We start from the raw sequence: 25,245 nt of genomic DNA, 5'->3' as shown, positions 1-25,245 counted from the left end.
AAAAAAGAAAACAGAAACCCCATGTTGAATGAAGAAGTGAACTGGGTGCTACTTCCCTTTACACCATTACTTTAGGAGCATACAGAACTCAGCTACTCAGACAAACAGCAGCCGGGAAATGGTGACCGGTTCATCCGGTGGTTCCTATTTTCATGCCACCACGCTGCTGCTGAATATATGAAAAAAAAAAAAAAAAAAAAAAAAAAAAAGAACCAAACCCAACAGAGGCTTTTATAGCTGAAACACAATCCCAGCACAGCTGAGAAAATACCCAGTACTTGTGCTAATTACACAGACCTTCAGTAAGGCCAGATTTATATCTAGAGGCTTGATAAAAATTCCAGTCTGAAAGAAATAGTAAAAAAGGGGGTGGAGGGGAGAGACGTTTGGCTGAGCAGAGCTCATCACGAACATACAGTGCAAAACAGCGATTAACCTAAAATAAGCAATTTATAGTCTGAAATACCTCCGTACCATAAAAATATAAAAACATTTCATAATAGCACATTGAAGTCACGGAAATTGCTGCATTACATAAGCCTTAAACCCGTGTGTCGATGCAGTTTTCCTTCTGCAGCACAAACTGAAGTGTTCTGTAAATTCCCGTATTGACAGACTATGCTTTCAATATGCTCCAAAACCTCATCAGACTCTAGTACGAGCTAACTGCATGACGTGAGGCCAAGGAAATGAATTCTGCTCTCGCTTTGTTCAGTGCAAACCCCTTTTTTTGGCATGCTGGATATACAAACATTTGAGAACTTAAGACTGTTAGCTGATATTGTACAGTCAAATTCCAAAGCAGCCAAAAAGCCCCCACCTCATTTTTCTCCATCACTCTAGTGTGCTGCTCTGAAGCCCCTACAAATCAAAGGATGGCGGATTCTCTCCATCTGGCCTGGTGTATAATCCCCTTAAATTTCAGTCAGCAATTAACGTCACGAGAAGAACTTTAAATCAACAGACAGCTCCCTTCATCTAACTGGTTTAGACGTATATAAAACTTATTCATAGGCTCTAGCACAAAGTTACCTTTACACTTCCTCATTCATTCAGTACTGCAGTGACTGACTGCAGATGTCGACCCAAAGGACAAGTGACATCTGCCCATATATTTACTGTCATTTTACCCACCTTGCATAAAGAAAGTGCTAGCAAACATACTGCTCGGTGGCTTAGGAGATGGGTAACTTGGAGATTCTCTGTTGAAATCATCAGAACTCGGGGACGGTGCATACACCTAAATATTGGAGAGCAATAAAAGCAGGTTAGTAATATCTGGGTGTCGTACATTAAAAAAACCCACAACAGCATACAGCCACAGAGAGAAAGCACACATAAAAAAAGAACAGTGTAGCAAGCTGCAGCATTTGTTGCCCTTGTTTTATTTGCTTTTTAGCAAGTTGCCACAGTACAGAAGAACTACAGTAGAATGATCCTAACAACACACTTTCTGGTGTGCCAACTCAGCCAGGTGGCCTGATAAAAGCCTGAATGCTGATTTTGCTTTCTAAGTGCCTGACTCGCACAGACTTGTTGCTCAAGATAAAAAAAGCAAGATAAAACAACTGGGCCCCAAACAAATTTTATTTTAAAACAACTGTATGCCTGTTTGAATATTTAATTAGCTGGCATCCCAACAGTCAGAAACAAAAAGAACATCCAGTGACAGACTCAAAGGTTTTAATGCAACCATTGTACCATCCTTTTAGAAACTTCCACACCCTTGTAGAGTCATCAAAAGTGTAAGTAATGCCAGTCCTGAGGACTCATCTTAAAACTGCAACATCCAGCATGTTATTCTCACACTGGCCTAGCATTAAAGAAAACCCGCCTCATTCTTTTTTCAGTGTAACTCCACATTGGAACAACCATTCTCAACTTGCAAGCAACAAATTATCTTAACAGGTTAAAAACTCTAAGATGCCAAACAAATGTAACCATAGAAGTCTTTCACTGCAGGGACTCTAGGAAGAAATACAAAGTATATTCAGGAATAAGTCAAATCAACAAAGCCAGCGTTCACAGACTCAAGGACTTGACCCACAGCATTAGCTGCTCTACACAACACTATGTCATCACACCAGTATTTTGGTCAATACACTGAACACTGCAGTATGACCAGCGCATGCTAAAAGAAAAATCTTACAACAAGAAAAAGTCAAATTAATAAATGCAGCGAAGAGTATCAAACTGTAACCCTGAAATGAGCACCTTTTTGCTACCACATAGAAAAATAGGTATTTTTTCACTTTATTATTCACCTTACTTGTAAATATGTAAACGTTCATAAACACGTACGTTGAGAGTAATTTTAGAACTTTAAAGCCTACATAATGCAACTTACAGAGCGCACTATGCCCTACAATCCTAAAATAAGAAGTGATTACTTCTGTCCCTTCCTGTGCATCCAGGCACAAACGTTCCTCCAACATTCACATCTCTCCCTCGTCTTTCTGGGATGTTGTTTACCAAGCGAGAGAAGGGCCAGGAAAACCAAGCCGGCCAACAAAAAGCCGTAAGTCCCCTAAAAGGGAACCATTGTTCTCCAGGAGAGTGACTGTTGTGATACGGATATTTAGAAAGTGAAGTGGGCAAGTCCCGCTGCCATTTGCATACCAATACCCCTCCTCCCCACTCCCAAATGCTTTTCTAGCCTGCTGTTGTCAGAACAAATGGCTGGGCATGTGCCTGCAGACAGCGCTCTTTTATATCAGAGGGGCTGATTTACCACTCTCTTAGACTCATTTTACATCAACAGAATTTCAATACAATCTCTCAAACTGCAGTACGACGGAATCGGGACAAGGGCACAAGGAATTAAGTTAGGGCATAGCTGTCGATATGAGCCATGTAATGAGAACGGCAGCAGGTAAAAGGACACCTGGTAAAAAGGAGTCAAGTGGAACGCTTGCAACTTTTTTTTTTTTTTTGCTTGTTTTAACGTTTTTTAAATCAAAATAAATGATTTTTTTTCTTTTTTAGGAAAGAAAGCCTTTCAGTAAGCTTCTGTTCAATATTTTACTTGCAAATTTTCAATTTATGGAATAAATGCCAAACAAGAGATGCTTACCAAACCTGAGTGACAGAATGACAATACGTTCTAAGTGATGTTAACAGTACATATGTATTTACTATATATGATGAATGCATGTATATTCCATGCCTCCGACATATTTTAACAGAAATGTCACTCTGTCAAATTGTAAATACTCGCACTCATAAGACTGCAAACATATTAGGCAAAACTGGGCTTAATTTACAAGTTCTCTGTTGTGCAGAATAACGCAGCATATGCTATAGCTGATGGATAATCTATCACTGTCACAGGACAGCAGTGGAAACAAAGCTTTATGACATTTAGCACTTCCATGGAGATGTACGCTGATTAATGCGAAATCACCTACGGTGACGGAGTGCATTGCTTTTAAACTATAACATTATCAGTGAGATTTGTAAATACAAGCTTCAGACAAATTTTAACATTTTGCATAATTGGGTGATTTATAAAAACTGAACAAACACCATCTCAAAAGGGAAATTAAACTGAAAAACTCCTACAAATGTATCACTTGGATACATATGTACAAGCCATTAACATCATAAAAATATTATGAATTATATTAACATAAAAGAGGCCCTTCCAAACAGCTACATGAAAGCCCTAGCACAGACACATAACTTTATATAGTTTCTGCTTGTTTTGGTATCTTAACTATAGCTTGCAAAAAAACATAGCTGCAATGTTATGAAGCTGCACTTGTGCCAGTCTAGATTTTTCAGATCAAAGGGTTCTTGCGGCAAAACACAACTGATGTGGTCTCAAAGACTTCATTAACTCCAGATGTGGGGAAATAGCCAGCCAATTCCACAAAAGGAGCAAGTCTCTTTTAGTTACAATCAGAACTACCCACAAATTAAAACCAGGCCTCTGATGTCATCTGATCACCTGCAGATGAGCGCCAGGTTTTTTCTGGTTAATGACCTAATCATCATTTTTATGTTGTGTTACTACAAACAGAATTCAAAAGCAAAGGAGAAAATTTATTGAGATTAACGTGAAGTCCACGAGAGGCGAAAGACACGGGCTTAAAATAAAGAAGTGTATAAAAAAAGCTGAAGTTTTATTTTCGAGCCAGGAAGCGAGGTAACGGGCAGCTCGAGGGCTGGCTCTGAGCACCCGCACACACCCAGAGCCCAGTCCAGCAGATCGCAGCCTCTGCGGTGCTGGTCTGCAGCTTGCACGGCTGTGTCCTAGTTAAAGGGCTTTCTCTTCTGCAACAGCTGAGTAAGGCTGTTATAAATATGACGTGGCTGCTCAAGACAGCCTCTTTTAGCTATTAAACTGATAACAGCGACATCCAGAAGGCACCAAACCAGTTTCTCCTGGCTGACATTCCCACTAAGATGAGGAATACTGTCAAAAGGTCAGCCTGTCTGCAGTCTCCTTGAAGAGTGTTGTCTCCAGAAGGTAGAAGAGGAGCCCATCTTCTAATCCCCTGAAAACGCATTGCACCCTAAGGCATCGGATGTGTCTCCATGCTGACAAGCAAAACACTCTCTGATTATGAATGGGAAATTCCCTTCTGATAAACTCACACCAAAACTAGATTTTAACATGACTTATCAAGTGGAGGACTTGACTTTCTTGGAGCTGTGCTAGAATATACATCAATCTTAATGCTGCAGTGCTTCTGAAGGGGAGGCAGCCTCCACGGAGGGAAGTAGGACAAATGAGTTGCAAAGGACATCAAGTCAGAGTCCCACGTCTGTCTCTTCTGCACCCTGAACTGGATTTATGTTTCTCCAGTGGGAAAAGCAGGATGACAACAAAGATATTTTTCTGAGAGGTAGTTGTGGAAGCTGGCTTCAGAAGAGAGCCGAGGCGCCATTATCTGTACTGCATCACGTTTAAGCAAAACAAATACATCATTCCAGTTCCAAAATCTGCCCTGATTATTAACATATATAATGAACACTATCATGAAAGTTACACACACCTCATGTATCTAAAACACATCAAAGGACTAGACCGTGTGCTTCTGTTTACTAACACAAGTGCCAATAACATGAACATTAATTTAAAGATCTGCGTTTACCAAATTTTATGCTAAGTAAAACTTCCAAGTCTTATTCAATAAATGCATTTAACAAATACAACTCTTTGAATCCTCCTGTTTGCATACTTCCTCTCAGGCAATTTTCCTGTAATATGTTTCAAATTCTTAAATATTTATCAATGTTTAATATTAATGTTAAAAGGAGATTAAATAATAGCAACAAAGCAACCAAACCTTCCTTATGACAAGCTTATGCTACCTCAAGACCAGGGCTCCCATCACACATACTGTTTATGGATATAGGAATTATGTTACTCATTTAAGCCTAGTTATTAATAATACTTGGAAGTTCTGAAAAATATTTATCAAGCTGCTGGAGACAGGATTTTCTGAAACCAATAGAGACGGATAACCTATTCTGTAGCTTGTAAACTCTGCTAAGTAGCCTATCTACATTCCATCAGCATCAGTCATGCACTAAGCAAGTGTGCACTGACGAATGATTTGTACATGTGGCAAAATTTTACAGTGTATTATCTGCAGGTTTTGTGGCAAAAGCTAATTCTACTGAAAGGCAGCTCTGGGAAAACGAAACTTGCTTTCATGTTTACTAAAGCTTCAGGAATGTAGAACAGTAACTATAGTTTTCCATGCACCTCTCTACAGTGAGACAGAAGCTGCCAAAAAAAACCCCAAAACCCTAACCAAAAAACAAAACCACCACCATAAATTCTGATGTAGTTAATACTCAAGCAAGATGATAAAATGAAGAGCCCCAGTATACAAGATCAGTACACCAACCACATCCTCAGTCGTACTCTGCATTTCCAATACCAGGTGTAAAGGTTCATACATTTTAAAAAGCCGCCTCACCACCCAGAATAACAATAAAACTCTCCTTTGAAAGAGCAGAGCATCAGTCTTCTCTGCAAACCCAACCATGATTTTTAACATTCAAACTCCCTGAAGTAGCTAAACTGAATTCCATCTTAAATAAATGTTTATGCAGTTTAGGCATGCTATACATGCCTATTTGGCTATTTCTGAAATGCAGAATCTAACTGCAGTGACACACAGCCTAGCTTCTTCCCCAGTGTATGACAACTAAAGTCATGTTAAAAAGTGACAGATAAACTTACAAAAAAAAAAATCCCAAATTCTGTATATGGAAACCTTTTGGTCTGTTCTGTTGATTTTATTTTCTGAATTGTAGTGTGAGGCAGAGAGCGGAGGAAAAGCAGGTAAGGCAGCAGGAACACCGGAAATACATACACATTTGCAGCGCTTGAAGAATCTTTTTGCATTTTATTTGCTAAGCAAAACCTCAAACCTCTTCCCCTCACTCTTCAAACTACACTCTGTTAAAGTGTGCAAGTGTTAGTCTATTAACTAAGTCTTTAGAAATTCCTGATTAAATTCAGATTTTAAGGAAATAAAATCAGCTGAAACTCAGCCTGTTTCTTAACCTGTTCCCTGTATTTCAGAAGGCTGTTCTAGCTGTCATAGGAAACCCCAGCACCAGTACTAACCACAGAAGATGTACTATAAACATGCAAAAGATCGCGCTATCTCTCCTCTGAACTCACTACTCCTCTTAGTTTCCGTAAACCGTCAGAAACTATAATATTTCTGCAAACAGACTTCAACATGCACATGATTATCAAAGCAAACGTGCTGAGCAAACAGGGGTTTGCACCTCTCTAGTGCTCACATTTTGAGAAATATAGATCTGTCCAATACAGCACCTGATCCCAGCCCTCGCTGTTTTCATTTGCCCAAGGAAAGGGACATAACCTTCACTTTAAAGCATCAATAAAGCTTGTTGCAGACAAGACACCCTTCTGGCGTGGGACCACTGCTCAGCAGATTGTCAGTTCAACGCAATGGAGTGGAGAAGGGAAAACTCTCTTGGGCTGATGCATTGTAACTCATTGGGGTTTTTTTAGTGGGATGGGGAGGTGAAAAAGAATGGTGAGGAATGGGGGGGGAAGAAATCCAGCTGACCGGTGTTTACTACCTCTCTTTATTCAATGTCCGCAGCCGTGCGCCCCTAGAGATTTTCCAGATTATCTTATATTTGTCCGGACTTACAAATGTTAGCATTGACCTTGTCTGAGTTGCTGTGGGCAGCATATGGTACAGAACAGCTTTAATTGTACTTTTCTCCCTCTATACTAACAGTTCCGATACTAATAAAAGCAGAATTGAATTGCTCTTTTTAACACCTGGCTGCTCCAAAACTCACAAACTGAAAACATTCTACGCTGATGTTAAAAGACTTAGTAATTATTTATTGCATAGCAGCTCCAGACAGACAGGCAGCCGTGTCATCTAAGCATCGCGCAGTAGTATTAACATGTTTTTCTCTGCTGTAACTCTGAGATCGACAGCTGCAAGACATGCATTTTCTCCACTAAAAAATACCCAAGTATACACATTTGTACTCACACCTGTGTGTATTTAGACATTTATACGTGTGTGCCCATTTGTACGCACACACACATTTATAAACAGCCTTCTAGATTACAAATGCATGAGAAAATTCTCAAAAAAAATCCCCATAAAAAAAGAAAAAATAAAATCACAAACCACTGTGTGAATGCAAAATTATATATATATAAATATAGATATATATATGTTGGGGTTTTTTTCCTCCCTTTCCAAAAAGGCATTGTAGAAATCTACTATGAAAGATGCAGCAACTCCACCTTGGTAAAAGGGCTCAAAATCTCAGCCTGTGCTGAGAAAAACACTTACTCAGACTAGTACATCAAATTAACTTATACAGTGCACAGAATACAACAATAATGTGTAATACAGTCACAAATTTAATCTCATAGAAATAGTAATCATAGCTGATACAAAATATAATCAATATTATTCCTTAAAATTATTTTGGTGATAACTGATACTTTATTGCAGTCTATATAGAAATAATTCTAGAGTACATTCAGAAAACAACCAATTTATTTCTACACTTGTAGATGAACTGAAAGGAGTGGAAATCTTTAAAGTCTGTATTTTATTCCTTAAGCACAAAGAAGATACAAAACTTCTATCACTGAAGTATTATTTTGGTGCTATTGCATTTTATAAAATTTGAACGGAAAGGCCCAGTGAATGAAGCTCATTTATTTATTGTTGGAAAAAGAATCCAATCAAAATTTACCAAGTACAATTTCAATTTGTGCTCCTATTTCTCCCTGAACATTTTTGCAGCCTTTTTTTTTTTTTTAATGGGGGTGTTTTGATGATTTCTGGGTCTGTAGCAGAGCTCTTGAAAGAAAGGGAAGAAAAGGAGAAGCTTCAAGGGAGATGTCATTTTTAACTAGAATTATTTTCTCCAGAAAAGCACTATATTAAAATTTTGTTAGCCTCCATAAGCTGAGAATATTTTGTATATATCAACAGGTGAAGGACAAAAAAAAAAAAACCCCACAGGCTAAATCTTTAAGTTCTTTATTTTCTTTACAAAACAGATTAAAACCTTTTTTCTTTTTAATTTGGGGAGGACTCTTGATATATATATTTATTTATAAAACCTATTACACATAAGGTAAAATTTTACTCCTTAGCAGGGGATATGTATTAAAACATTACTATTCACTTCCATGCCTCCCTCACAAAACACATAGAAATTACAAAAATTGAACCTCTTCTTATAGTAAACCCCGCTGACTTAATTTTTAAGCTTTCAATTTCTGTGCCAGTGCACACAGGACCATCTATTGGGCTGCTCAGACACTTGGCTTTTAGCTTAATATTAAGCTTTCTCTGGCTTACAAATTTAAGAAGTTGAAAAGAACACAATATTTAATAAAAAGCTAACAGACACACACACATTTTCTGCAAATCATTTCCTACTTGCTTTGTGTGCAAATAAATGAGATTTTATATATGTCAGCAGGTATCAAGGAATGTAAACACTCAAAATCTAACACAATAATCTAAATAAAAATCTCAAATCAAAACAACGAGGTACATAATGCCAGCTACTAATGGGTCAAACAATACAAGTATAAGTAGTGAGACATCGAAATGAGGGTATGTACTGTTCCCTCACTATGGAAAGGCTCATACAAAGATTTGGCAAACACACCAAGAGGTGCACTTCATAAACTGTAACACAAAAAACAATCCCCCCTGCTTCACATATCCTCCTGCCGTATATTTAAATCGGTACTTCAGTCCAACCTGCAGAATTCCTAGGAGAGAAAATGCTAAAGACTAGTGAGATGTTCGGGAAAAAAAATTACTTAAATAAAACCCTGGGCAACATGATATAGGATCATCATATGATTTGTCATCTATTTACTAACTCTTCAAGCTCATAAAGGTCACCTCTGACCCACAACAGGCACATGCTATCAATTTTCCAGCCAGGCTCTCCTACAGTACCAGCACTTCCATCTACTATGTGCCTGGAAATACTTAATAAGATCAAAGCCTTTTTTCCTGCTACAAGAACAAAGAGAAATGTTGTAATAGAGTGATCTGTGCTCTAGAAAGAATAAAATCAAAACTTCATGCAAGTTATATTCCCTTTGCTTCAGGGGTATTGTATAGTTAATTTTACTTAAGTCTTATATATATCTCCACATAAAACTTCAAACAGATTGTTTTAGCCTAGGAGCAGACATGAAAGAAAAATAATGTCATATTTGAAAGACAGCTGGCATTTATACCAAAGGAAATGAAATAGAGACCAAGCAATTTTACGCATTCCCCCAGCCTCTCCTCCGGTATCTTTTCTTTTATTCAAGAAGCCCAAGCACAGTGTCTTCAGTAACTATAAAGATCCACAGTTTAATTATCGCCGAACAAAGATCTTGGCAAAAGTTTACCAATGACGGCACGGCGCACACAGGCCCGCAAGAGAAAGAGCGGTTAAAAGAAAGGGAAAGAAAAGAGAGATCGGTATCAGCGTCTCGCTTTTTCTTCCTACTTAATGTAGTTTTTATAACAAAAGAAAGCCAAAACCGCACACATCATCAGCAGACCGGGAGAAGCACACTGTGTGCAGTTCACCATTGTTTGCTAATTTTTATACACAAAATTCCCAGCTGTCGTCATCCGAACTTAAAAATTCAAAGTATCAACCGCGAGGCAGAAATCTCCGGTTTCCACACAGTCGTAACGCAGAGAGGAGACTTCTGTCCGTGAACCTGCCCGCCCGTCTCCCCCTCCTCCCGGGGCAGCGCAGGACTTCCCATGTCCCAGTCCCGCAAGCGAAGGGGCAGCTCTGCGCGGCAGCGGTACCGGGGCGCGGGACCCGCCGACCGGCCACGGCGGAGGGGCTCGAGTCGCGCCCCGGCAGGCGAAGCCCAAACCGGGCACCGGGCAGCGCGCACCGAGCGCCGCGGCCACGCAGCAACTTCTCCGCAGCGCCCCGCCAGCACCTCAGGGGCCCCGAGCGAGCAGGGCGGGAGCGGCTGCGGCCCCGGCCCGTCAGGGAGCGCCGCCTGGCTGCGGGCCGCTGCCCTCCGCCCTCCGTCCTCCGTCCTCCGCCGAGCCGGACCCGGTGCTTCCGGACATAACTGAGGAGACTCGCACCGGCTCCCCCCGCGGACCCCAGCGCAGTTCCCCTTCACGACCACTCGCCGCCCGCCCCGCTTGCTCCGGCACCGTCGGCGCGGGCACGGGCTGCCCGCCCGCGAAGGAGCCGCCCTAAGACCCCAGTGCGTGCCCCAGGACCGGCCGCCAGCCCCGCGCCCGGCGGCTCCCGAACAAAGGCGGCCGCCCTTACCGTCTTCCCGTTGTAGTAGTACATGAGGGAGTTGCTGCCCACCCCGGGGACCGGGTACGCGCAGTACATGGCGCGGCTGGCGGCGGGCCGGGCTGAGCTGCGCCGCCTCCCTCCGCCTCAGCCACCCGCCCGCGCGCCGCTCCGCGCACATGGAGCGCCTCAGCGGCGACTTATGCAAAGCAGGACTGAACCATCTCCGGCCGGCGCGGGGGTAGGGCCGGGCGCGGGGCCCCGCCACCCGCCGCGGCCCGCGCCCCAGACCGCGCCAAGCGCCGGAAGGCGGGGGTGGGGGGAGCGAAGGGGGAGCACGCCCCAGTCCCCACACGCGGGCCCGCCGCCCCGAGGAAGGCGCGACCTGCGAGGCAGCGGCAGCGGGACTCGTCCTGAGCCAGTTCACCGCCCGCTCCCTGTTCTAATTAAATTAGAGCACTCGCGGCAGCCGAGCCGCCGCTCGCTGCGGCTCCAGCCACACGGCCATCTGCCTCACGGAGTTGTCTCCAACTCCGGCAGCGCTTCGGGAGCCGCCGGGCCAGAGGCCCCGGGGCCGGCCGGAGCACCCCGAGAGACACCCCGCACCGGAAGGCTCGTGTGGCGGCACAACACGCACGAGACGCTCGGCTTCATCGTCATTCTTAAAATCATGTAACTGCGTTCGTGTCACAGTGTAACTCCAAAATCCAGCTTCACGATCCCGTATACAAAGTGTGATGGCTCTTTGGAGACATGAGCCCAGACTTCCTGTATACTGTATAATACATTTTTGCAAGGAAAAAGCAGTTCTGTGCCCATATGAGAAAGGGAGGAGACCCTAACAACCCTGGCGCATCACAAAACGGGCATTACACAGCACAGCAAACAGACCGCAACTTCCATCGCAGTAACCCCTCGTATCTGCACATTACCTATGCCTGGTTTCTTCACTTAACAGTGGCATTAACTAATGTTAACTCTTAAATGAGGTTCATTTCTTTATGTCCTACACATGAATGCAGTTGGCTATTAACTGAGCTCCTGATTAAGTCAGAGACGGATTTCAACCCAGGAAAAAAAAAAGGTTAAAGCGAAACCACATTCTCCACCTCTGCGTCAACTGCCAATGCTGTGAACTCCCCCTGCCTCCCTCCTGACAAAAGCAGGAAAATACGTCAGGATAAGGAAAAAAAAAAGTGGACAAAGTTCAGCAATTTACAGGGAAACAAAGCAAGCTGCAGAAATCTGGTTCATACTGCCAAGCACCTTGTGTCAGTGGAATCTTCTGAACTAGAAAGATCCGCAAGGGTGACAAACTGACTACAAGCAGAATACTGTGGTCAGATAAAAACCTTAGTGGGTCTTCTGTATCATACCCATTATCTCAGGACATAACTACTGTAGTGTCTGTACATACACAGAATATGCTCATACTGACAAAAAACATTGACACCTCCAGCTTCAAATGTTTTCTCAGCGAACTCTTCCAATCATTGAGGAGACTACTGTGCTTAGAGTACACTGGCAAATACATCCTGAAGTTTACATCAACTGAAGAACACTTGCACGTTCACTGCAAATCAAACTATATATCCAGAACTGTGCACTAAGGGTAATGATATCCAAACTCAACTCTCCTCTGATACAAAAGCCATAGCAGCAGCTGCAAAAAAGAACATCACTATACTTCAGACTATTAAATCGCCAGGCCTGCAGAGTGACTGGCGACTTCCTTCTTCCCCCAGGGACCACAAAGACCTATTTCAGTCCCCAGAGAGTCTGTAAGAAGCTTTGATTTGCAGCTAACAATGCCATTCCTTAAAGCTCCTCACTAATGTTCAGGACTCTACAGATGAGATATGCTAAAAGATCTTCAGATGTTTACACGTGCTACTTCTCATAGCACCCTAGATTAAAATCATCAATTCAAACTACTGTACAACTTAGAAAAACCCTAAACACTGGAAAATGCACTTTCAGCTTGCAAGAGCTGAAGTAAGAAACCCCTTGTTTTCCTGAAATAATTCAAGCACGCAAACTTTTTAATCACTAAATATACTTCCACGGTAACTGGAATCAGTTCTTTGAAGTAAAGACTATCATCAACATAGTTGTAATTGCTACTGCGCCTCCATGCACACATGCTCTATTTTTTCCAGTAGCTGTATTTGAGCTGAAGAGCGTGATCAAGCCCACTCTCAAATAATCAGCATTCTCCACCCATATTACAAACAATTGGAAAAATGCTAAAAGATACAGCAAAAAAAATAACTTTACTGGGTAGCACTGGGGAGGCTGGTGTTTCTCTGCATTACAATGGCCCTATACTAGTACAGAGCAGATGTAATGAAAAATAAATAGTAAATATTACCAGTTAGTATTACCTAGCCCAATTAACATCTATCAGCACAAGGAAATCATTGACGTTGCTCACCATCACACAGTTAAGCCAACAGCAACAATCTGATCAATAAAAACTGAGTAACACCACTGCAAATGCTGTTTGTAGACAAACTGGTTAAAAAACTTGTACCTCCATAATGAGGCAATAAGTGAATTTCCTCCCGAGCTACTTCCCCGCAAATCAAAAGGATAACAATTTCATTTTACCAAAAAGGGATTTAGTTGTCCTACCCTCAGTTACATTGGTGGGAATAAAATCTTAGGCTACAATATCTGAGATTTATCACTGCAGCTGCTCTACATTTACCGTACAGAAACGCTGTTTCTCACAGGATGTTTGCTACATCGATGCACCTTACAGGATCCAACCATAATTCCCTCCAGCATATGAAACTTTAACCCACAGAAGTTTACTTGCACCACAACACATGAAAAATAAACCTAAACCGGAAGAATCTGAAAGACTGCTCAAACACTTGCGCCATTGTTACCAACAGCTCTCTATATGCAGGAACTACTCCCACATAACTGTTCCAAAAGCTCCTCAAGTCCAAAGTAAGTTTTCGTTTTGTGGTTGCAATTTTTATAATCCCCATTTAAGCCAAGCAACAGCTGCTCCGAAATTTGTTTTCTTAAGAGAATCATGTTACAGTGAAATGAATCATCGCTGGATTAGCGATACTGTACTGGGTACAGTTGTTTACTCCATTTTTCCTTGGTGACAAGTCAAGGGTTAATCTCATGACTCAGCCTGACAAAACAAGTCAGCTGGAGACAGGGCCAATTTTTTAAACTTGATTTCAGACAGACATGCCGTCAGCAGAGGAGCACTGAACTGACATGCACTTTGTAGCCCGAATTGTTTCCACTCATGACCCTGTACTGTGTGTCAAAAACAATAAACTGCCTGTTTCTAAAGTATGCAAAGAGATTATGAAAGCTGATGCGGAATGAAATACTGACCTAATAATAAACCAAGCTACCTGCAGGAGGGTGTTTTCAAAGATGGTTTTAACACCAAGAGGTTTTGTGAATGAACTATGTGTTCTCCCTGAAAACACACTTTTATGTGAAATACGGTTTTGTCCAACTTGTCAGAGCCTCTCACAAACACGCGATAAGCACATGTAACCCATCATTTGAATTTATAGAAAAATAACCATCATTTCTCCAGATGACTGAAAATTATACTGTATGAAGGATAATTATGTAACTGTCTCAGCGGATGAGAGCCATCCTCTGGTCAAACCTATTCCACAACACTGAAGTATCAAAATACTTTTAAAAGGCTACTGCTTTTTAATCATGGCTTTATGTTTTAAATGGGTTTGTTCAAATACAACAAGCAGCAAAAATGAGAAAGTGAAAGTTCCTTTTTCACCAACAAAAGCAACTGTGACCTGTGTGCCCAAGTACCACGAGTTTCCTCGTAGAGAGCTGGTTTCAATCCTGCTGACAAAATGGTGACCTCGTCAGAACCAAAACCTGCTTTGAGGGGATACAAATTCCGTTGTTCTTACCAAGCTCCATTTAATTTCTTAGGGGCTAGGTTAACCTTCTATCTGTGGAAGTAAGGCGAAGGCAACTGCCCTAGAAGCCCCTCCTTTCCTCCCCACTCTGTCCAAGGTTGGAACTCCTTATCAGTTTCAACCACATTTGACAAAGGAACAGAAGTTTCACAAGTGATTAAGCTCTTACCAGTTTCTAAGAAAACAACCTGAAGAGGAGACAGACCCCAGCTGATGCCCCATTGAAATAAAGGCAAGGAATGGGGAAACCAGGATAAAGGACAAATTTACAGTCCACTACTGAACAACCTGTTGCTAATTAAAATGCACTCAGTAACTTTCAGCTGCTTCTCTTGCAACTATAGCAAGGTCAGAGTTAGGATCATTGATAAAGGGTGCATTGAATATCATGCATAATGTAGCTGTTAGACACAGACAAGCTTTCAAGCCTTAAGAAACAAACCTGGCTGTTCTAAGGGGAAAACACATTGCTTATTATACTGTCCTCTATTCAATTGATCAGTTAAGTAAGTGCTAATTTAGTTTTAAATCCTGGAAGTATAGCCTTGTGTTATTAACCAACCACTAAGTACGCTGTTCAGCAGAAACAGAGCAGACTGTGTGGAAGACAATTTAAAATAACCCAGTGGACTAAATTCAATAGGCAAAACCTCCACAATATCCAAAGGAAGATGATTTAAGCAAATTAATTTACTCATCTATGTAAGAGCTAAAATACTTTGGTGGTTTTCCTTTTCAAAAGGTTTGTCTTTAAATTCACATTTAACAGTCATGTTACTACAAGCAGGAAAGAGGGAACAGTTTGAAAGAATAGAGAATAGACAACAAGTACTAATGAAATTGCTATTAATTGCTATCCATTGCTTTTACCTAGCAATACTACCAGGTTTTAGGGATGTTTGTTGGTTTTTTTTATTGCTGCTTGGGAGGGATTTGCTTGTTTTCAAAAATACCCCAGTTACCTGTGACAGTTTGGGTTAAAAAAGTTGGGTATTTTTGTTTGTTTTAATTGCAAACTCCAGGTAGAAAGTTTCTCTTTCAGTAGTTTTCCAAATAATACCAAATTTTACATGTTTAAGTTTTTACATAAATATTGTACGAGAGCGAAAAGCATGAGGAAAAAAGTGCTGTGTATCACATTCTTCAGAACCAAGCACAAAACAGTCTGAGGTTTCAAGACTTGTTCTACAGTCCTTCAAATACAGCTTTGATGGAATATTGCTCAAATCCGGAAAGTTTTATCATGTTGCTGAAATACTAAGCACTGAAGGTTTGAAAGCCTCTATATGAAGGTCTTAACTCCCCGTGTTGGCATTAAAAGGTAAATAAACATGTTAATTACCCTGAGGGAACAAATAACCCCATCAGAAGTCAGATAACCATCATTCCAAAATGTGCTTTAACCTACCCCATCTGAACATGTGTACAGACCATAACACAATTGTAAAGCCTGACATCAGTCAGCAAGGGAAGGCTGCAGACGTGCTGAACCTTTCCACTGCAACTCAGTAGGACCAAGAAAATCTATTTGGAAAATTAAACAGTGATTCGGGGGTCCCTCTGCTGGTGCAACCTCACAGCATCGCTCAACTCTTCTTTCACCACTGAAGGACAGGGTGTTTTTCACTTCCTCCCCTCACCAAAACCGTGCAGCTGCACCTGCACTCGTGTGAGCTCCCTGTAGGTGGCTCCAGACTCTACACCTGAGCCCAGCCAAGTTACACACACACACACACACACACACTCTTTGTGAATTCATGAAACAATCCCGGGACAGAGAAGCTGTAAGAAGCTTGCGTCTCACAACGCAGAGAGCTACTTGTGCCGCAGCACGTATTTCCCTGCATTCCTCCCTTTCTCCTGCACTCCAACTTGCTGCTTGGAAAAACTGTTTTGCAAATGAAGCCAAGCGAGTTACCAAAAGCCAAAGGAGCAATCCTCCTGCCATCCACAGTTAGGAATCCACCTACTACTTCCCTACAGAAAGAAAAAACGCTAACAACTAATCCTAGCTATTGGTGCAAATGGTGAAATCCCATACTTAAATCTCCAAGACTGCACAACTTGCTTTTTTTTTTGTAAGCCTTGACATCACAAGAAACTCCGTGGCACTAAAACAAGAGGTAATTTAATTCAGTTTCTTCCCTTCAGTGTGTAAAGACCCACCTTGACCTGAAATTCCATTTCAAGATGATGTGCTTTAATTTCATAAAATAAAGCAGAGCTTTAATTTCGGTACCATTCTTTTGAAAAAGCAATCATTTCTGTATTGCCCCTTTTGACAAACGGGCAAAGCAACCTGCCCAACACTGGGGCTGAGCAACCAACTGAAAGGAAACATCTCATTTCAACAGCACGTAAAAGCCTAGAAACACAACATTGCTCACCACTTTCCCGGCTGACTTCAGGGATTATAAAAGCCTTCCCACCAATACCACAAGTATTATCAAGCAAAAGACATTAAGAAATAGTCTTCAAAAAAGCTTTTATCCTTATCTAATGTTATAAAACACCACACTAATTTATGGTAATGGACACATTAATCTTTGAGGTAAAGCAGAAGTTGCAGCAATTCCATATAAATTCTCCCTAAATTACATGAGCTGCAATTCAGTCATGTTATTTTTTCCAGATAACAGTTTTAGAACCTATGCACAGATTTAAGGTCCATTTATGCAGATCTACACTCTAATTTAAGAGCATTTAATGTGCTCATTTTGATATGTTGTGAAAACTTCCAAAATAAACTATCTCCAGTAAATCCAAACACAGAAATAATTTGACATCATTAGATATCCCTCATATACGTATATGCAGGATTTTAACAAAGAAGATCTCTCAGTGAAACAACCTCACACTAGTTCCCCTCACTCAGATGATGAGAGAGTCTGGAAAAAGTATTTGATTTTCATTTAAAAAAAAGCTATTAGGAGAGGGCTACTTAAGCACCTTTACCCTAATTCTGTGAGAACTCAATGTGAACTTTTCACAAGACTTGGCAATGGACTGCTTACTTGTTTAATGACAGCTAAACGTGCCCATATAGCAAAGAGCAGGTGGAATGCTATAATCTGAGGTTACTGCTAGTTTCTGATAGATTTCAAATAAAGCTCACATTGAAAAAAACCTAAAATCATCTAACCAGAAACACTTCTGCTTGATTTGTAACAGAATTTGGGGGTTGGATGGTTTATATGTTTGCTTTTTGTTCAAGCTCACAGATGAACATGGTGCTTACAAAGGAGTCTAGAAGCAAGTCCCTAAAAACATCCCTTGAATCAGGTGACCAAAGAACAGGCATAAAGCAGAAGAAAGGAAGATGAAAGACTAAGTCAGAAGGAAGAAATGGCAAGTTCTGTGTTGCATTACCCATAAGGATTTATTTGCTCAGTTTTGTTATTTAAAATTGCCTTCTAAAACACAGCACAGCATCGGAGGCAAGGGTCAGTGAGTTACTGCTGTCTTTGAGAGTGTTAGATACTGAAGACAAGTGACAGTTGAATGTATTACTTGACTGCACAAGGCAATTCAGAACAGCTCTGAACAAACTAAATGCTGCTTTCTATATTCTGACACCATTTCTGGCAAGGGGGAACAAATCTTACAATAAAAACAAAATAAATAGAAGTCTCACTAGAAAGTCAGCTAAACATATCACCGCCAGTCAAACACTGCACAAAGATCTACCTGGGATGCTCCACAGTTTCTATTCAGAGCCACAGACTTCAGCAGAGTATTCTCTACACCAGGCTACTTCAATACCTCAAACTTGGTAATACTGAGGATAATTCTCTAAAGAAAGGCCACTCCACATAGTGAACACTGCATTTCAGATAAGCATTCAGAGGATTGGATCCTTTCCACCCCACCATTTCAAATTATCTCCTTTACCCTTCAGGAGGGGTGGATGAAGTAGGAAGCACAGAAGGGAGCAAGATCTATTATTTTCCTTCTGGTACCATTGCTATCTTTTGAGACATCTCTTAAAGCATGTTTATCAAGCTCGGTCTTAAAAGACTTAACACAACACCAAAAAAGAACAGTAAATGTCTGGGAGGTAGTTCTATTCACTAAACCAGGTTTTGGGGGCTTTTTTTTAGCCTTCCTTCATAAAGAACTCCTGTAATAAATTAGCACCGTGGACTATACACATACAATAGAGGATGATATATGAGGAACCCCTATAATCAAATTGTAAATTGTCTTAAATATATTGAAAAACAATGAACTTGAATTTACTAAGAGAGCTCTGGTACTAGAAAATACTCATTTGACAATCTCTTATTAAATAAGTGGAAATCTAAAGATTAATATTAAACTGATTGTCTCAGGTACTGTGGAAACTAATACACTCAAAATATTTATTAGAAATGGCATTACACAGAAAACAATCATGTATTTGTTCCTGGGTGTCAGAGCTCATTTTCTGTAACAAAAATTAACAGACACGATGTATTTCAGGTTTGTTTCTCTGACATGAGACTAATTAAATGGCAAAAGAACAATGATATTCTCATCATTTTTCTTAGAATTATGACTTAACAATAGCTACACATTATGGTGCTAATAAAAAAAACATTAGTTTGAATTATTTTCTGACTACACATGTAAATAGTATGTTTCTGCTCCTAGCCCGTACATAATTAGATGGCAATCTCCCTGTGCATTTCCAAGTGAGCCTTACTTGTCTTTCTCCTCCCTCTGCGGACTGAACAGTTCTTTGAAAACCCTGGTACCCTGCTCTTCCTAATCCAGCCCCATGGATTAGTTACAACTGGTTTCAAGTCATATGATATTATTAAGTTTCCTGGCTTAGTTAAGGTACCTCCCACAATCAGAAAACAAATCAGAAATACAACGGTCCTGAATCTCCGCGGATAATATAACTCACCAAACAGTATTCCCCCCTGCTAGAATATAAATGGCACATCATAATTTTTCTGCTCACTCAAGCCTGGCTTGAGCTAACAGTGAGAAAAAATAAACCACTGATTGTTTTAGTTTCTATCCTCCCCAAAAGGCTTTAAATTTAGTAGTTGTACAAATGCTCGCGTGTCAACATTCAGAATGTTTTGGGCAATGACTCACCACTTAGAAACTTACAACAGGAAAACTTAAAAATGCATCTGCCCAGTGCATCTGATTTCTGCAGTAAAAGGACAAGTTCAGATTCAGTTGCACTCCAGAACGTAACTAAACAATTTGTTAGCACTTTTCTCTGTAACTGTTTTTACTTTAGACCCCGATAAAAAACACAGGAAGAAAGGTAAACCTCAAAGCAAGTAATTTCAGAAAATACCACACAAGTGCAAGAGACAAAGACAAAAACTACAGGAAGGGGTTTTTAAATTGTTTTTCCTTAAAAGACTTTTATTAAATTATAGTTATCTGGGAAATTAAATTCCTGTTGAGTATCTGCTGACATGGCAGCCCTATACTAACATGACAACATTGCAGAAAATCTTTTAGAAACTGAAAAAATTAAATACAGATTTGTAGAACAGAAGTATCACTTTTCTTGTAACTTTTCGTATTATAATTAAACTTATCTGCACTGCCTACTAGATAAACAGATTTTTATCTCTCCCACAACACATTCAAGACTTCTCACCAAGGTATATTTAAAATAGAGGCAATACTTCCATATTTATCTGTCAGTGAAATTTAGGTTTTGTGTCATCTTCCAAAACACATCATACCTTGTATCACTTTTTTTTTAATACGGCATTTTTGCTTCAAGGCTCTATTCAGCCCTGACAGCATGGGAATACACAGAAACAGTACTTCAAAACTGCAGCATCGCAATCACTGTTTATTCACAGTAACTGCACTTTATTGCGCAGATCGGTACAATGTTAACACAAATAAAATTTAGCAGCATTTTGTTGTCTCCACTCCTCCCACGGAAGAATTAAATGAAAGCCATTTTTAAAATACCGTTTCTTAAAATTAAAGTCTGGGAAGAGAAATGAGAGAAATGTTTCATTTGCTAAAACAATCTCTCTACCTGGCTGACGCTATTAAACATGTAACGCAAGCTTTATTACTCGCCCGGAATTATGGTAATAAATTACATGAAAACTGCACTGCTCTGTATTTTAGCTTCTCTGACATCTTAAATATATTTTTGTTAACCTAGCAGAAATCATCTGCTAGACTGCAAAGCCACCCTACATAACACACAACTGTTAAAATGTAAATTGCCAAACTATTTTTAGCTGCTGCTGAAGGGGAAAGGAAAAAAAAAAAGGAAAAAAAAAAGCGGGGGGGGGGGGGGGGGAAGGAAGAAGAAGAATATTCCTGGCCTCGGGAATAATGATTTGAGGCATTGTGTTCATTTTGTTTATCAAGCAGCTATTCAGCCTCTAGTGGGGCCCAAGTGCTTATGCAAGCAAAAGCTTTTAAGAGTGCCTGCAGCTGCAATCCTGGCTTCCAGGTAGGCTGCAGGTTCAGAGCACAGCTGCCCCAGGCTATCTAGACTATCTCAGCTCCATCTGGAAGTACGGTTAAAATAGGATTTCAGATCCTTCTTTCTGTATGTATCACAGTGAGCAGGGGGAGGGAGAAGGGAAAGAGGGAGGAGAAAACAGGGAAGATGCAAGGGCTAGAAGACACCATCCGTACTTGAGGCTCAATACAAAATGAAAAGCTCAGAGCATTCCGCTCCGCTGTATCTCTGCTGCCCGTGCAGTATGTTCCATTCAGCCTATCCGGCTTTGAGTTATGACTCAGCCAAGTGCACCTGCGCCCATGTGTTAAGTACTGCCAAATAAAAGCCCAACAGCCATTTACACAACAAAGAGATGTACCCCGCAAGGCAGGAGCTTCCCCCTCCCCTCCTGTTTGTTCTGAGCAGGGGAAAACACAATTCCGTCCTTCACTTCACTGGGGATTTTTCACTTCACGTGGATTTTTAAATGCAGATTCATTTATAAACAATTTTCTCCCTTTTAAGAATAAAGCATATTTAATACCACAAAACACCCCTATAGCATTAGATTATCACAGCCATTAATGATTTTTCACCAAAACCCTTCCAACCTTTTTCATCAAAGCCCTTTATTCTCGAAGGATAAATTTTCAAGCAAAGAGGGATCAACAAACTAGTTGCTTGAAAGCTTTCCTGATGCTAGGCTGAAGTTAGGAAAGGCTTAATGAAGGCTTTAAAATCCACCAGGGCTTCACAATGAACATCTGACTCGGTGATTTATGCATATTAATAACCTCAGTCCTACTGAGGCAAGCTGAGCTGTACATGTCCTCCGAATCTTAATGTCTTCAGCTCCACTGGGATTATTACAAATGTAAATTTCTAAGATTCTCAGCTATTAATCTCTGTCTGTCCTCCTGTTCAGCAACATAATGACTAATTAAACATCAAAAGACCTGTACAGGAGATCTTCTTTGACAGCTCCTGGCCCAGCTCTCTTCCCAAGAGAGGAATTCAAATGACAGGGACAAGTGGGTAGGAGCATATGAGCAAGCTACAAATCACTGCTATGAAATCTAAAAATTCCACATCAAATGTGTATTTGGTCCTCTGGAACCACTCCCAATCACCTAGCCTAGCTGTTTATGTCCAGCAGATATCCTTCCTAATGTTGAAGTTAAGTAATTTGTGAGGATGTCAAGTGAAGAGAGCACAATTTGAGCACGATTTGTTTACTATCAGTAAAAACATGCAGTACTTACAGAAGAAGGCAAACCAGGGGGCACCTTTCTTACTTTCTTTGTCTGGAGAGGATCTGTACACAGAAAAACAATGTTTCATCAAATATCTCCGTTACAGATTAAAAAGAACAAATAGCTATGTGAGACAGTTTTTTCGTTCCATGCTAGATTTCTTTCTTTCCAGTGTGATGATGCATTTTTAGTCTGTGCCAGTGAAATCTTTCACACCAATACAAGAATGTAACATACCAATGTTCTTCTCTAAAATAAAGCTTCTGCTAAATATTTTGCTAAACAATTACTTTCAATAAGAACACTAACTCTGAAGGGCACACTGATAACCCTTTCACACTTGCTAAGAAACAGTAAGATATGGACTGATTAGTGAGAGAAATGCTCTCCCTTTTTGTACTTCAAAGACAGAACTATCAAAAAAGATTTTGACATGTTGAAGTACAATTTATACTCTAAGAATACTAATATAATTTTCCATCCTTTTTAAACTATAGCAAGGTTGTAAATAAACAGCAAATCCAATGACCTAATCATTTTTCTTAAGTAGTAAAGCAATACAACTCAAATTTGCATGTCATAGTAAAGCATGATACCTCCTTCCTTCTACCAGCAATTATTATAGCATCACAAAAGTACCTAGCAATTTCACTACCTAAATTAAGACTCTGAACCAGTTTAATCAGCTGCTAATAAAATTACATTTGAACACTGTTCATGCAAATTAGAAGTTAACTGATGGTCTGAAGACTGGTATCTGGCAAGATTACCAGCTCTACAGTTGACCCATTGAGTCTTCAATTAAAATACAAAATTCTATTTTTCTATTTTCATTCAGAACATTCAATCACAACGTTGTTATAAGATATGACAAGATAAAGGTGAGATAAGGTGAGAATATCTGCTGGGTATCTTTACACTGATCGTTCCCCACAGGGCTTGTTTGAAATGAAAATAAAAGGACTTCTGGAAGAGATATTTACACTGCACTCAAAAGTGTCACCTAGAAGGAACCACTGGTTGGGTTCTATGAACTTCTGTAGCAAGTTTAAAGATAGTTTGTTAAAATCCTGGTCAGGCAACTCCTTCCTGGGGATAAAATGGCCATATTGTTGGACTTCTAACTAGTAACATTTAACTAGTCCTTAAAAAAAGATGAAAATTCAGACATACTTTCTCAAGCCACCGGAAACAAGATCTGAGATACAAGTGTACTTCCACTTCCCTGCATATCTGGAATAACATTTGTAACCAGCAGCTGCCATGTCCCAGGTTTACAGTCCTCCAGATTCACCCATGAATCTTGGTATCATGCTGCTATCATTTGAACAGGTTTATACCCCCGACCCCCGCTTCTCTTTCAAGGACAAAAAAGAAATAAATAGTACTACTCTGCAAGCACCATGCTTAGCTTCATCTTGTTATATGTAGTATTATTTGCAACTTACTGAACTCTAGTTAGTTTGCACAAGAAACTAACTTAATCACATAATGAAGTAAGTAACAGGAATCAGACAATCTGATGTAGGACTCTCCCTCAGTGATTGCTCCCTAACTACTCTATGATTCATACCATAACCTTTCTGCACATGCTGCCATCAATGTCCAGCCAGCACCCAAACACTCAAATAGCCTCCCACTACTTGAAACCATAGCAGGTTACTATTACCATAGTTTCTCACTAAAACTAATTCAATGGGGACTAAAATATGATCATCATTATCCCACGACCCAACTCTTCTATTAAGGTTCAAACACCCTTCCAAGCACCAAACAATTTCACTTCACTTCACTTTCCTCAGACTGTTCCTTTTCTGAAACAGATCTGAAGAACTGCTGCCTTTGATTCTCATGTTCTGAGGAACACGAATACTTACAAAAATATCTGTGAAGACAGACAACCCCAGATTAAATGGTGGTTGTCTTGACAACAGGCTAAAAAGTTACACAAAAAAGGTATTTTAAAATACACACACACACACACATATATATAGGTAAAGTTCCAAAGTAATATATTCATAATTAAAAGTTTTAAGAAAACAAATGTCAAGTATGTTCAAAGCTTTTTTAATGCCCAAGGAGTCCGCAGTTCTAGTTAATACTAAAATTACTTTAAGAAACAATTTGCATTTGATGAAACCTTATTTTGAGAAAATACAGTTTAAGTTATGTGGTTTCAAGAAACAAGATTTTATTATGGAATAGAAGTGCTATACAGAACTGGGAGCATTAAAAACCCAAACATACAACTTGACTAATCCTAATGACATAACATGCTAACATTGAAATATAGTAGCTTTTAAAATAGAATATCAGGTTACACTCCTTCTTACACAAAAAAGAATGTTTTAAAACTTGCACACCCAATTATTCATGATACTCATAGCAGAAATGATAGAACAGCTGGTTCCTTCTTGATTCCCTAATTCAATGCGAAGTCTTTACAGCTATGAAACATTACAACTAACTATGACCGAGTACAAAAGTCGCTTAATCTCCAAGTATCTCCAGAATAAAACATTAATACTGTCACAGGATGAGTTCCTGCCTGTACTATTTTGCAAGGTAGTTTGATTTTAGGATGAACGATTAGTTTCCTATTGGTAAGAACTTTAAAGGCATGTTGAACCAATTACAATGAACTATATATTGCCCTGAATAAAGTTACTTTTAGCATATAAAAGGATAATTGTTTCCCCTTTGTGCCTTTCCCCTACTAAATAATGGTAATGACCTCAAGGTCAGGCATTTCCAGGAGTTAATGATGGCATGGGTTAAGGGCACTCAGCTGGTCATCAGCTCCTATCCATCTGTCATTATTGCTTTTGCAATTAAGGGGTTTATTGGGAGTTTC

The 25,245-nt window shown here is 40.1% G+C and overlaps 1 protein-coding gene across 10 annotated transcripts in view; it reads right to left on the bottom strand.

Annotated features, from left to right (window-relative positions):
* Positions 1 to 25,245, bottom strand: part of TCF12 (transcription factor 12) — a 164,453-nt gene that overhangs the window by 27,051 nt on the left and 112,157 nt on the right. For 7 of the 10 annotated variants that reach the window (XM_065688651.1, XM_065688648.1, XM_065688650.1 and 4 more), the window contains 2 exons: positions 22,401 to 22,453; positions 1,135 to 1,240 (listed from right to left, as the gene is read on the bottom strand). In XM_065688651.1, coding sequence (XP_065544723.1) covers positions 1,135 to 1,240; positions 22,401 to 22,453 — 159 coding nt within the window. Of the gene's footprint in view, positions 1 to 1,134; positions 1,241 to 10,806; positions 11,079 to 22,400; positions 22,454 to 25,245 lie in introns of those variants that run through there. The other 3 variants (XM_065688656.1, XM_065688658.1, XM_065688657.1) reach the window with 2 other exon arrangements.

This window comes from Lathamus discolor, chromosome 8 (assembly GCF_037157495.1).
Source record: "Lathamus discolor isolate bLatDis1 chromosome 8, bLatDis1.hap1, whole genome shotgun sequence".
Lineage (NCBI taxonomy): Eukaryota > Metazoa > Chordata > Aves > Psittaciformes > Psittacidae > Lathamus > Lathamus discolor.
Note: the sequence above shows the minus strand (reverse complement) of the source record. Positions and strands in the feature narration are given on the sequence as shown.